At 38.4% G+C, this 13246-nt stretch overlaps 1 protein-coding gene across 11 annotated transcripts in view; it reads left to right on the top strand.

The window, feature by feature from the left end:
* The window catches only part of MAST4 (microtubule associated serine/threonine kinase family member 4), a gene marked incomplete at its 5' end in the record, with an annotated part of 206005 nt that overhangs the window by 178204 nt on the left and 14555 nt on the right, over positions 1-13246 (top strand). For 10 of the 11 annotated variants that reach the window (XM_081929316.1, XM_081929315.1, XM_081929313.1 and 7 more), the window contains 6 exons: positions 3932-4033; positions 7170-7292; positions 7437-7549; positions 10492-10619; positions 10902-11134; positions 12919-13119. In XM_081929316.1, coding sequence (XP_081785442.1) covers positions 3932-4033; positions 7170-7292; positions 7437-7549; positions 10492-10619; positions 10902-11134; positions 12919-13119 — 900 coding nt within the window. The remainder of the gene's footprint in view (positions 1-3931; positions 4034-7169; positions 7293-7436; positions 7550-10491; positions 10620-10901; positions 11135-12918; positions 13120-13246) is intronic. The other variant, XM_081929314.1, reaches the window with a different exon arrangement.

The raw sequence follows: 13246 nt of genomic DNA, 5'->3' as shown, positions 1-13246 counted from the left end.
CGAATATCATTGTAATTTGATAATATTACAGTGCTTACATTTAATATTTCTATAATGCTTAATATGTAGGAAGCACTTTACAATATATACAAGAAATTCAGAGCAATTTTCGTCAGCAGTCTGTCAGTCTAAGGCATGAAGTGATCAAAGAAATAGAAAGAGGAAGGAACAAAAAGAAGAGTATCAGTGCTGGTGAGCAAGAATATGATCAGGAAAAAAATTAGAAGAGTCATACTAGAAAAGGAAGAGGAAAATGTTTTTTAATAGGAAAAGAGAGTTAGTCACAAAGAAGAGGATAAATACTTTAATCATAAAGGAACTATTATCTGGATAGTTAATACTTTTGGAGCTAGTACTGTCTTTTCAGCCATTAATTTTAAAAATCAGCAAAAAAAAGGTTGATATGTACTTAATTTGCATAAATGGGAAAATGCCTAAAGGCACAATGCAATAAATTAACAGAAATGTAATAAAACCCTAAAACAAATGTCTCCCAAATAATAAATAATGGGGAAAAGAAGGATTCAAATGCAGTTCACAGATTGTTAATGATTTCACCAGTGGCCGTTACAGTATAATGTTATTTCTGTAACAGCTGTTCTTCTTTCATTTAAAATTCAATAACCTTTTAGATCTTAACCTGCAGGCCGGCCCTAAGTATTGTTATGCAGCTTGTGGCAAAACTAAATGATAATTAAACAGTATCTATCTCTATCCTACCTGCTGTTCCCTTATATTTTCCAGATGCAAAACATGTAGATGGCCACAGTTTATGCCAAATGCTTACTAGAATGACATTTCTTTTACTAGTTGTTTCCCGATCCATTCTATAAAATGCAATGAAAAGGTACACTAGTGAAGTGAACAGGGGAGGGGAGGCTGCAATTATGTCTATGTTCTATTAGATCTTCCAGCTAGGCATGCTTGTAATCTAATGAAATAGATTTGTTGGTTGCCTACAGTAAATAACCTCTTTATACAATACATTAGCTGTTTATAGATTTTAAAACATACTGTTTTTTGGGGACAATCAAATGTTTAATTAAAACAAGCAGTTGTTGTTTTTGATCCCTAAGGCAGCAACAATTTTCATATTTTGTTTTTCAGAATGCATTTAAATACCATTTGTAGGCAGGAAAAATAAAATACTGTCATGCTTTCATTGTGTTTATCTTATCATGTGCATTTGTACATTTGGGTGCATGCATATGATATTATGTAATAAAGTAATAAGCTGGAGAAGGACATTCCAATAGCTTCAGATAACTAAAAAGAAATTGGACGATTCAGTATTTTAGCAGAAGTTACAGAGACTGAAAATGTGCATCTTATTCTAGGTTAAAATTCTTGTTGAAATCAAACTCCAGTTAACAATTGCACCAGTAGGGAAAATAAATGTATGAGGAGAAAGCGGAGACGAAAAAATGGTCAGTTGTTTTACCATGGTTAAGTGATACTACACTTTCCATACTGTGGTTGATGATACTAAATAATTATTAAATATTTTTTAAAAAACTTGTAGTAAAGTATAATTAATACCTGGTTACAAGCTTCAATTCAAAGAATTGGCATTGCTTAGGAAGTAATTTTTCCCCTGGTGCATTTCTTCTGTGCTATGAGATTCTTTATATGTTTCTCCCTAGGGGAAAGGAAGACTATATCTGTCAGATTCTCTTGAGTTCAGAGAATGTGTCTTTGCCATAGCTTCTTATTTAACACCCCTCCCTACCTTTCCCCCTGCTTTTCATACCCCATTCTGTGCCTGCGCATTGCAGTGATTTACCTCATTACAAAACATAAATGCAAAAAAAGTTAGTTCAAAGCTATGGTTTATTCCACCACGAAATCGCCTTTTGCATGATAGATGTCTTCAGCATGTGTTTAGATCTATGGGCAACCATATTTGACAGGATTCAGATATCAGGTCTTCCAAATGTGGGCTTCCTCAGAAGGCTTGGGTTTGTGTTTAAATCTCCTTCAACCAAGTTGAAAATAATCTGGCCCTTCTGGAGAATACCGCAATTAAGTTGTGACCTTTGCCATAGGACCTGGTCTTGCATCTTGAATATAGTTTGCAAGTTGCATGACTGTTTCCCCTGGGTGTTAGGCTGTTACATAGGTAAACATCACCACCTACTGTCCAAGGCAGGAAATGTTCAGAGCCAAGGAGTATGTAGCTATTTCCTGTCCTCATCCAGTCCATTTCCTGCCTTTGTCCAAGGTGAATTAAGTTCTGCATCAGCTGCAGCCTCTGGATCAACCCCACTGCAGTAATCCAGCCATGAGATTGCCAATGCATGGACCACTGTGGTCAAACTATTCTGATACAGGAATGTCCATAGTTGTCTTAACAACGAAAGTTAGCATACGGCACTCCTAGTCGCTGTGGACACCCGTCTAGTGACAGAGCTAGATCTAGAAGCACCCCTAAAATCCACTTCTGGTCCCTTCAAAGAAAGCACAACTCTATCCAGGGCAGGCAACTTACCAACTTCCTGGTCCCACCCACCCTCCATTTTGCAAAGATTCAGACTCAGTTTATTAGTTCTCATCCAGTCCACCACTGCATCCAAACACTGGTTCAGGGTCTTCTCATCCATTCCTGATTCAGATGTTACTGAGAAACAGAGTTGGGTATCAACAGCATACTGATGAAACCTTGCTCCAAAATGCCTAATGGCAACTCCCAGCGGCTTAATGTAGATATTAAATAGCACAGGAGACCCTGTGGTGCCCTATTGGGATTGAGAAGTATGCTGTGTTCTGAAACCATCTCTGAAGATGACACCAGAACCACTGCAGAACAGTGGCCCCAATACCTATCACCTGTAGATGATCCTACAAAACATGGTTTGATGGGACATTGGAAAACTCACTTGGAACACCATCAATCCTGGCATCTAGCTTGCTGTGAAGGTAACCAACTTTGTCCTCAAAGCAATGCACAGAGGGACCCTCAGGTGTCTCAGGCTCTGTCTACCAATATAGGTGTCAGTAGGCTATGGGCCACTCTGAAGTGCTCTGCTAACTTACTTATCAAGGATGTGATGGAAGCAGCAAAGTGAGCCTCCTTAGCTGCATACCCTTCCACATAGTAGGCAGGATTATGTGCTCTAGCACTTGTTCGGTCATCTTTGCAATGAGACTTCTGCCACCTGCACATTATCCTTCACCTAAACTGTTTCATTACTTACAGCTTCCCAGAATACCAGGGTGCCAAACATGCTCCACGGGGGTCAGGCATGATTATATCTACAGCCTTCTGAGTCTCACAATTCCATTGACATCAACAGGATTGCCAGTTCTATCCACCAGAAAAATCCCCCAGAGCATTCAGGAATCCATTGAAATCCATAAGTCTCCAGGGGTGAACCATAATAGTGGGTCTTCCATCTCTACAGAGGGAAGTTGGTACTGTTAGCCCAACCTCACCAGGAAGTGGCCTGATCATGACTAGGGGGCCACAGAAACCCTTCCTATTTCCAGATCATCAGCTTCGTCACCAGGGGCAGAAAAACAAGTTGTCCTGTGCTATGGGTCAGGGTTGGTGACCACTTGAGAGAGCCCCATGGTTGTCATGGAGGCCATGAGGGCCAGAGCCAGACCAACAAGAGCAGCCTCCGCATGGACGTTTAAACCCCCCCGGGACAATATTCCTAGTGTTCTCCAATGTGACACCAGAGGCTGCTTGCATTAGCAGTCTCTCTCTCTCTCTGGTTTGACACCAAGTGTCAAACCAAAGGCCAGCCCCCCGAATGAAGATGTTTCATGGTAAGCATGGCCGAAGATCAGTGAACCACAGCAACACCTCCACCTTGATCCCTGAGTCTGCGCTTATGCTGCACCAAGTTATGCTGAATAGATGTCATAAGTCAATGTTGAATGATAGACTGTTAAAAAAAGATTGACAATTTGTATCTTTCTCTGCTAGATGAGATCAACTGGCCAGAAAAAGATGAAGCACCTCCTCCGGATGCCCAGGAACTGATTACTTTGCTTCTGAGACAAAACCCCTTGGAGAGATTGGGAACAGGTTAGTGTTTTTACACTCATGTTTACCAAGATGATAGAAATAGTATCTTCTTGGCTTGTTTTGGGCCTTTTTATCTTGCTCTTTTTGACTAAGAAATACCTTACAGTGAATGCATTATGAACATTTATTACAAGGGCAACATCTAGTTTTGTTTCACCGGTAATATTTTAAGGAAGCAGTCATTTGACCAGACTCCACAGTGTACTGTTCCTGTTGTGCTTTTCCAACATATTTTGATGAATACTGAGACTGCTTTTCACACACTAAACATATTTTCTTAAGGAAAATGCCAGTGCCAGCACTTCTGCAACCTGAGTTCATAATGCCTGCAAAGGGCCAAATGTGGGTTTGTATAGACAATGCTGTTTCCCAATCACATCACAGTCTATTAATAGATCCCCAGTTCTGAAAGTGTATATTTGGTTTTTTAAAATTATTATTAATTGTTATTGAAAGTTCAAAAAATACATAACCATACATGCACCAAACACGGTGAGGCGCAAACAGAAAAGAAACTGAACTCATGCAGAAGGGAAAACAAAGTGGGGAGGAAATCCAAAACTGTATGTTTGTGGTGAAAGCAACTACTCCTATTAAATATCCTGGAGTGGTGTTTGTGATGATGGAATGGACACATATCCACCCTGTGGGTATTTCACTAAAGTTTCTGCTTCAGGCATCGGAAGACATGCTACTGGGTCTGAAATAAACGATCTGCGGAAACAACTGAAGTGCCAATCAGCAATGGGATTCTGGAAGTCCTATCCTGAACCCTTTTCTGTCCCTGAAAATGTATCTGATCTATGTGCTTTATGTTTTGTTTGGCTACTCACTCAGTCCACCTCACTCATATATACAGAAGAAGCCATACATAACCTCATGCCTGAACGCTGTAGTGATATACAAACCAAAAGGCACAGGTGGGACCATTTCTTCACAAGGGGGACCATAGCTACTGCTCTCCTGGCTGTATAATGCATCTTGGCACCCATAGCACATTGACTGAGCTGTACCAAACTTTAAGGAATCCCATACATCTCCCACTATACAGAGGCAGTGTCTAGTAATAGCACTTCAGCAGAGAGCCCCGACTCTTCTATAGCATATCAAAGTTTACATCATGGTTAATCAATATAGAATGCCATTTTCATGTGCCACAGTTAACGCTGTCAAAACAATTATCTCAGTAGATGCTAGTGTGAGTGACTGAACTTTTCTTTTGACTAATACAAAGAAAAGGCTTGAGTTTGAGTCACATAATGCTTTCTTATCCTCTTCATTCAGTGCAATTCTTTTGCAGAAGCAAAAAACAGGAGAAATTGAAGGAGATAAAAGGAAAGGGGTGATGAATACAGCTATGTCTTTTGTACTGTGGACTGGCTGTAATTTGTGCTCCAGTTTTTCATAGAGAGATTGATAATGTGCTGGTAATAGCAGTGCTGGTTGCCTTGGTTTGTGATAAAGTTGTGCGTATAAAGAGAGACTGAAAAGTGTTTCTTTGAATGACAGTATTATTCATTTAGAGAATGTGCATTTGAGTTGGAGGTGAAAATTTGACAGTCACAGTTTTTGGTGAGTCTAGATTGTTTGACATTTGGAATGCTGTGCAAAAGTGACTTTTAAAAATTCGGAAATAATACTGTTTTGGAAAGTCATGCATTTGGCATTTGCCTAAAACCAATTGTCAAATTTTGGTAAACTTCTGATTTTCACTGTTATTCTAGATCAGAGGTTCTCAAACTCTGGTCCATGGCCCCCTAGTAGTCCATGAGATTCCTTCTGGTGGTCTGCAGCGTATCTCTGGATTTGGTTCTTTTTATTGTTATTATTTATGGGTCCCTCCCCCCCGCCAAATACAAGCATACATTGGTTTCCAGAGTACTTGTAAATTACATTTTTGACAAGTACAACAATAACAAGAACCCATTAACCCTCCTCTTCCCTCCCCCCCCCTAAACATTTCAGGTAGCCAATCTGGACCAGGTTCACAATATAAAAATAGAGGATGAAAAACACAAAAGGCATAATAAAAACAAGAATAAAAAAACCAATAACCCCCCCAAGGTCTTCTTAGAAAGTCAATCTATAACTGTTATGTAGTGTCTGGATTTGTGATTGAAGAAAAGAGATGGCACCTTCACAATATAAAATATTCGTATAACTTTTAATTGTATTTTTATTGCTTTTAAAATAAAAAGAAATGAAAGAAGCAATAAAGTACAATTTAAAAACATACAGCATCTAGCACAGCACATTACAATTGATAAAACAGGCAAAAAAAAAAAGAATCATTGTGTTAATCATTAATTACCCACCAGCAATTTTCATGTCTGTAAGTAAAAAAGGTTTGCATACTACTGTTCTAGATACTATGCAAAATACTGTACCTGTTGAGTGCAGAAACACCAAAGTATTGGCTAACCAGTTCAATCCATTATATATAATTCAGCTCCCTTTCCCCTCTCCAGTGCATCTTGGCCCAAATTGTCCCCTCAGTGTACAACTACCAAAAAATAAATAAATTGTTTTTAAGGAAAAAGATAGCCTTTTTAACAGGGAATTTTATTTTGAAATAAAGTTTAAAATATAGACAACAAAATGAACATCAAATAAAAATGCAAGATCACCAATGTTTATTTCCCAGTGTGTTGTTAATATTATTTCATATGACATAGTGGGTGTTTTCAATTTTTTCGATATCACAGACATTGTGTTGCTTCTAACTTGCCTGGGCTCAGGTTATCCCTTGAAGACGAACATGAAAATGTAGTTCACAAAAGTAATTAAACAGTTGGTAATATTCATAGACTATTTTTTCAACATTAAAACAAATGTTAATGTCCTTTCATTGGCTCAAGTTTCTAATGTATTCTTACTGGTTTGTTTAATGCTTTGCTTCTGTGTCAAAGTAAATACCGGTTCTGGTGTACATTTTACCTACTTAAGATGGACTGGGAAGCAGTCTCAAGTTTTTGTAGTTTGTTTTTTAAAGACAGGTTAATCCAAGATAATCATTTAAAAACAACAACAACATGGCAATCGTTTTAGAAATAAATGGCATTATTATTTTAAAATAAATATGACTGAATAATTTATTTGTAGAATTAATCCAGACAGGCTTCTCTTGCTCCCCCAGGTGGTGCTTATGAGGTGAAACAGCACCCGTTCTTCCAAAACTTAGATTGGAATAGTTTGCTGAGACAGAAGGCAGAATTCATTCCTCAGCTGGAATCTGAAGATGACACAAGCTACTTTGACAGTATGTTTAATTTTCTACAGAAGTGATAATTTTAATGCTATGTTTTACTGCCCTAGAAGTTGAATGTATTAACAAAAATAAAACTGTCCTTCAGTTTGTTTTCAAACTACAGTAAATTCTGACAGATTGTCCTGTACTTTATAGCTCGTTCTGAGAAATACCATCACATGGAAACAGAAGAAGAGGATGATACAAACGATGAAGATTTTAATTTGGAGATTAGGCAGTTTTCTTCATGTTCACATCGATTTTCAAAAGTAAGCATTTTCATGTACCATAAGATATACCATATTTGTGGTGAGTGTAATGCATGAGGAAAGAAAAGTGTAGTTATTGAGAGGCATTTTTGGCACGTCCATTGAAGGGTTTTTTAAAAATGATCTTCCTGTAAATACTACTACTGTTAATTTATTATGGTTTACTTTACTAGGGCTGTTTGAGAAAATATCCAAATTATTGGATATTAAGTAAATCTATAAGTAAATATATTAGCATTTCGGTTCCTTTGAACAAATACAAAAATTGTCACACTCCATAGCAAACCCTAAGCTAGAGGTTCACTTTCTTCCATTGTACCCAGCCAGATCATTTGTCAAAAAACAATAAGCACCCCCCCCCACACACACCTGTAACTTGCTCCTTTGTGAGTTCATCATGTTTCCATATGATGAGTATGTGAGATCAAGAGGAAAGTAACTAAAAGCATTGCTCCTGGATTTTTAAAGTGAGAAAGTAACAAAGAAGAGTCCCCATACGAAAATAGCAAAAGCTAATATTTAGGTCTTAGTTCAGTTTTAACTTATCCAAAATAAGCTTCTGCCATTTTGAGCATAATTATTGCAGTATTGAATATATAAAAATGAATATTCTGTGTGGTTTAACTTAGTTATTCCTTAGTATAGCACTAAGGGCTAAGGTGAAACTGTGAAGCTCCCTCGTTATTTTTGCTATTGGATGTTGCATGCTGTTCTATTTATAGTATTGGAATGTGTTTTTCTCTATGTTACTATATTTGCTATTGTTTTGTCATGTTGTTATGTAAATGTGGGTATGTTATTGTTTTGCTGTGTTATAATGAAATTGTTTTGTAGTGTGTGTTTGAAATGTATCCCTGTTTCTTGGTTGCGAGCCTCTTTAAGCTTATTTCTGTGCATAGAAAAATGGTATACAAATAAAGTGAATGATTGAGTACGTAAGCATACAGTGAGGGGGATAAGTATTTGATCCCCAGCTAAATTTGCCCATTGAGTTTGCGAGTTGAGTTGATGCCAAAGAGCTCGATTTTGGTCTCATCTGACCACAACACTTTCACCCAGTTCTCCTCTGGGTCATTCAGATGTGCATTGGCAAACTGCAGATGGGCCTGTACATGTGCTTTCTTGAGCAAGGGGACTTTGCGGGCTCTGCAAGATCTCAGTCCTTCACAACGTAGTGTGTTACCAACTGTTTTCATGGTGACTATGGTCCCAGCTGCCCTGAGATCATTGACAAATTCCCACCATGTAGTTCTGGGTTGCTTCATCACCATTCTCCTGATCATTGCAACTCCACGAGATGAGATCTTGCATGGAGCCCCAGACCAAGGGAGGTTGACAGTTATTTTGTGTTTCTTCCATCTGCAAATTATTGCACCAACTGTTGTCACCTTTTCACCAAGGTGCTTGTAGCCCAGTCCAGCCTTGTGCAGGTCTACAATCTTGTCCCTGACATCCTTGGACAGCTCTTTGGTCTTGGTCATGGTGGCTACTTTGGAATCTGCTGGATTGATTGCTTCTGTTGACAGGTGGTTTTTGTACAGGTACTGTAACGAGCTGGGATTACAGGTAAAACCGTTCCCTTACAGCAGGTGCTTCTAATCTCAGCTCGTTACATACAGGGAAGATACCAGGTAGCCTGACATCTGGCTGGTTGAGAGCGGATCAAATACTGATTTCACTTATTATAATGCACATCAATCTCTGACTTTTGTCTTCTGGGTTTCTGGGGGTTTTCCTGTTGTTATTCTGTCTCTCACAACTACAATAAACCTACCATTAAAATTATGGACTGGCCATTTCTTTGTCAGAGGGCAAAAGGGCAAATTTAGCAGGGGATCAAATACTTTCCCCCCTCATTGTAATTTTGTCCACCCCGAGTACACTGTTGTTGTTGTTTTTCAGGGAAGGGCAGGAGCAGTTTTAACATCTTAAAATATGTATGCTTTTTATAGTTTGTCTGCTATTGCAGTACCTTCTCTAAACCCCTGTGATGTGATGGGCTATATGTGTAAATAAATAAACTCGGTGGGTGACTGTATACCATTTCCAAATGCTTTTTGCAGAATATGATTAAATGCAAGGGATTTTAAAGTTTCTGTTCCTCTTGTGCATAGTTATATGCTTCCCTATCTGTAGAAATCCATAATCCCCATTCATCTGTAGAGGCAATTTAAGAATGGGCAAGCGGGAAAAGCAAGAGAAGGTCTTGCTTTCCGTCTAGTGATGTTAAACCTTTGTCATGACTTGGCAGCAGGAATCCAATTCTCAAACAGCAAGAAGCATTTAAATCTTCTCTTTGTGGATGGCTTCTGTGCATTTGTAAGATAGGATACTACAAGAATAGTATGATACTGATATCTTAAAAGCTCAACTTTTTTCATTGCAAACAAGCTCAATATGCAAGTTGTCAGATAAACAACTGGCTTTTTTATGGCCACCCCCCACCCCCGCCAAATCTCTAAATCATTTAGTCAAGTAATTTATTCTCATCTTCACAGTCAATTTCAGCTCACTCTCCCTACCACTTTGCATTCCTGAGTGATGGCCATTATATGACTTGCTGATATTTTTGTTTTTGTTTTTTCAGTGACTTTATGGTTAAGAGGTATTTGAGATATGCACTGATCCTATGATATAAAAATCCTGAAGTATCTATAGGTTTAGCATGCATGTCCATAGTACATAAAGTCAAAGGTGAAGAAGAAATGAGATGAATTCATGACAGAAAAGATGCCATTAGCTACCCTGTTGCTTAGCAAAGATACCAAGGAGAGTAGAATTGAAAATCCTTTTAAGAACTTCATCTACTGAAGTCCTTTAAAACTCCAGGGTACTGCCTATAAGTATTTAGAGCATGCAGAGCTCTGCATGATATGTATTTTTCTGAAGTTCTTTTAGATACAACAACTGTTAGCTATCATTTCTTTTGCCCCCATGCACAGGTTTTTAGCAGTATAGATCGAGGAACTCGAAATCAAACTGCAGAGAAGGAAGATACAACGGAGAGAACAAAGAATGTAGTACTAACATCTGCAGAATCTTTAAGCTGGAGCTCAGAATATTCTGAAATGTAAGTATTTATTTCATATTTGTTCCCTGCCAATAGAGTATGTAGAATTATCATAAAGTAACTTCACAATAATCCTATGAAGCAGATTAGGCCAAACTATAATGACATGCCAGAGATCAGACATAACATGAGATGTGTACAGTAGGACACTGGTTCTCTCTTAACGCCATTGTGTTTGATTAATTTTTCTGTTAATGCAATATTGCAAAATTTTGTGTTTTTCTGGTTTTGATTTGTGTTCACCTATTTAATTATATTGTGTAAATATCATTTTAAATGTAGGCAGCAACTATCTACATCTTTGTCTTCTGGTACTGAAAGTTCTAGGCAACGTCACAGTTCAGGGTTACTTCCAAAATTGTCAGTATCAGCTGAAGGAGATGAAGAAGAATCACCGCGTTCTGCTGGATCCTGCAAAGATCAAGAAAAGGTTGCATTTGTTAGTGAGGAAATTGTTTTAGATGAAGTGGAGGTAACAACTCCAGCAAGCACAATCAGTAGCTCCACGCTGTCAGGTAAGTCTCAAGCATGGAAGTATTTTCTACAGCATGTGTGTTTTGTTCATCTGTTTTGTATAAAGTTAGACATTTCATCTGACCTTCTCCTTCTTAAATTCCAAGATCAAAATTACTGTATGTCTTCAGTTTTAGGGCCAAACTACATGCGACACAAAATGCATAATCTAAATGGGTAATGGAACATTGGGGATTTCTCTTTTAATGAACAACATACATGGATGGCAGTGACTTTCATGGGCACTGTATCATTAATTAATTGCTTCACTCATAGACATGACTCGGTGTCTTACAGACATAATTGAAATACTAAGGCTATTTACAATAAACACAATAAAACATTAAAAGACAAACAAATAAAATAAAGGTCTAGACTCCTGCCCCATCAAAAGAGGCCACAAATACTTAAAAACCTTTTCAAATTAAGTGTCCATAGCACAGGTAAAAATGAAAGTTTTTGCATCACACCTACAACCTAGACAAAGATGGTGTCAGGGATGTTTCCTTTGGGAGAGCATTCCTTAAGTAGGGAACCACCACTGAAGAGGCCCATTTTCATGTTGCCCCCCTCGGGACCTTCAGTGGAGGGGGCACTCGGAAAAGAGCTTCAGATGACAATCGCAGAGACTGGACCAGTTTATGTCAGGAGTGGCAGTTCTCGAAGTACAGTGGTATCTCGGGTTACAGACGCTTTAGGTTACAGACTCCGCTAACCGAGAAATAGTACCTCAGGTTGAGAACTTTGCTTCAGGATGAGAACAGAAATTGTGCAGTGGCAGCAGTGGGAGGCCCCATTAGCTAAAGTGGTACCTCAGGTTAAGAACAGTTTCTGGTTAAGAGTGGACCTTCAGAATGAATTATGTTCTTAACCAGAGGTACCACTGTATTGAGTTCCTGAGCCACATAAGGCTTTTTAGCTCAAATCTAGCATTTTAATTAAGCCTGGAAATTAATTGGAAGCCAGTGCAGTTGGGCTAAGGTTGGTGTTATGTGCTCAGAACATCTTACTCCAGGAAGCAACCTGGCTGCTGAATTCTGCACCAGCTGCAGTTTCTGAACCATCTTCACAGGCATCCCCATCTATAGCACGCTGCAGTAATGTGATTTCAGAAACTTCAGCCTATAGAACAAACCTTGGCTCCAGCTTGTTGGCAAGAAAGATAGACCTTGGGTTAGGTGCCACACTGAGCCAAAACCTCTTGAAAGGAGCACATTGGATGCGATCTCCTCTTCAGGACCTAGCATGTTTATGTCAAGGCATGATTTGGTAAGTATGATGTGCAAACATGGCCATTGTCAGTGCAGGCTATCTCATTTGCCTAGTGATCATTGATTCATCAGCTACCATTGTAACCGATGACCGCGTAAATCACCTAACCTAGAAATAGACACTTCACATAAAAGAGTAGGATACATTTTGTTCATTGTTAAATTATTATATTTTTAGTTGTATAAGTCTTGCATAAACACTTACATGACAGTATATATTGTGCAGGACATCTTAGCTGTTCACTCCTTTCCTTATCAAGTATATTTATTCAAAGTCTAAAGTTGTAGATTTCCACAAACATGGGGAGTCTAGTGCATGAAAGGGGAAGGAGACCATTGTTTTAGCTCACTCTTGATCCCTAGACATGGCTAACAATTAAGTCAATAGTGGGCATAACATTTTAGTGTATTTATATGCTTCTAGAAATGAGATTGTTTTACAGTGTTGTATGATTCTGCCCCAACCTCTTGGTTTGTTTGTTTCTTCAGTTTGTTTGTTCTTTTCTTTTGTGCAGTTGGAAGTTTTTCAGAGCACTTGGATCAGATAAATGGAAGAAGTGAGTGTGTGGACAGCACTGATAATTCCTCAAAGCCTTCCAATGAGCAAGCATCTCATATGGCTCGTCAGCGATTAGAAACGACAGAGAAAAAGAAAATCTCTGGAAAAGTCACAAAGTCCCTCTCGGCCAGTGCTCTATCCCTTATGATTCCAGGAGGTAGAGATCATGATTATAACTATTAAATTGATGCTTGTATATGCTTGTATATACCCCTTTCCTCTTTATGCAATGTGATATTAGTGCAACTTTGCTAGGTATTTAATTTGAAGTAATATTTTTAAAA

The sequence above is a fragment of the Podarcis melisellensis genome (genome assembly GCF_964234715.1).
Source record: "Podarcis melisellensis genome assembly, chromosome: 11".
NCBI classification, from domain to species: Eukaryota; Metazoa; Chordata; class Lepidosauria; order Squamata; family Lacertidae; genus Podarcis; species Podarcis melisellensis.
The sequence above is the reverse complement of the archived record's forward strand: the minus strand, read 5'-3'. Positions and strand labels throughout refer to the sequence as shown.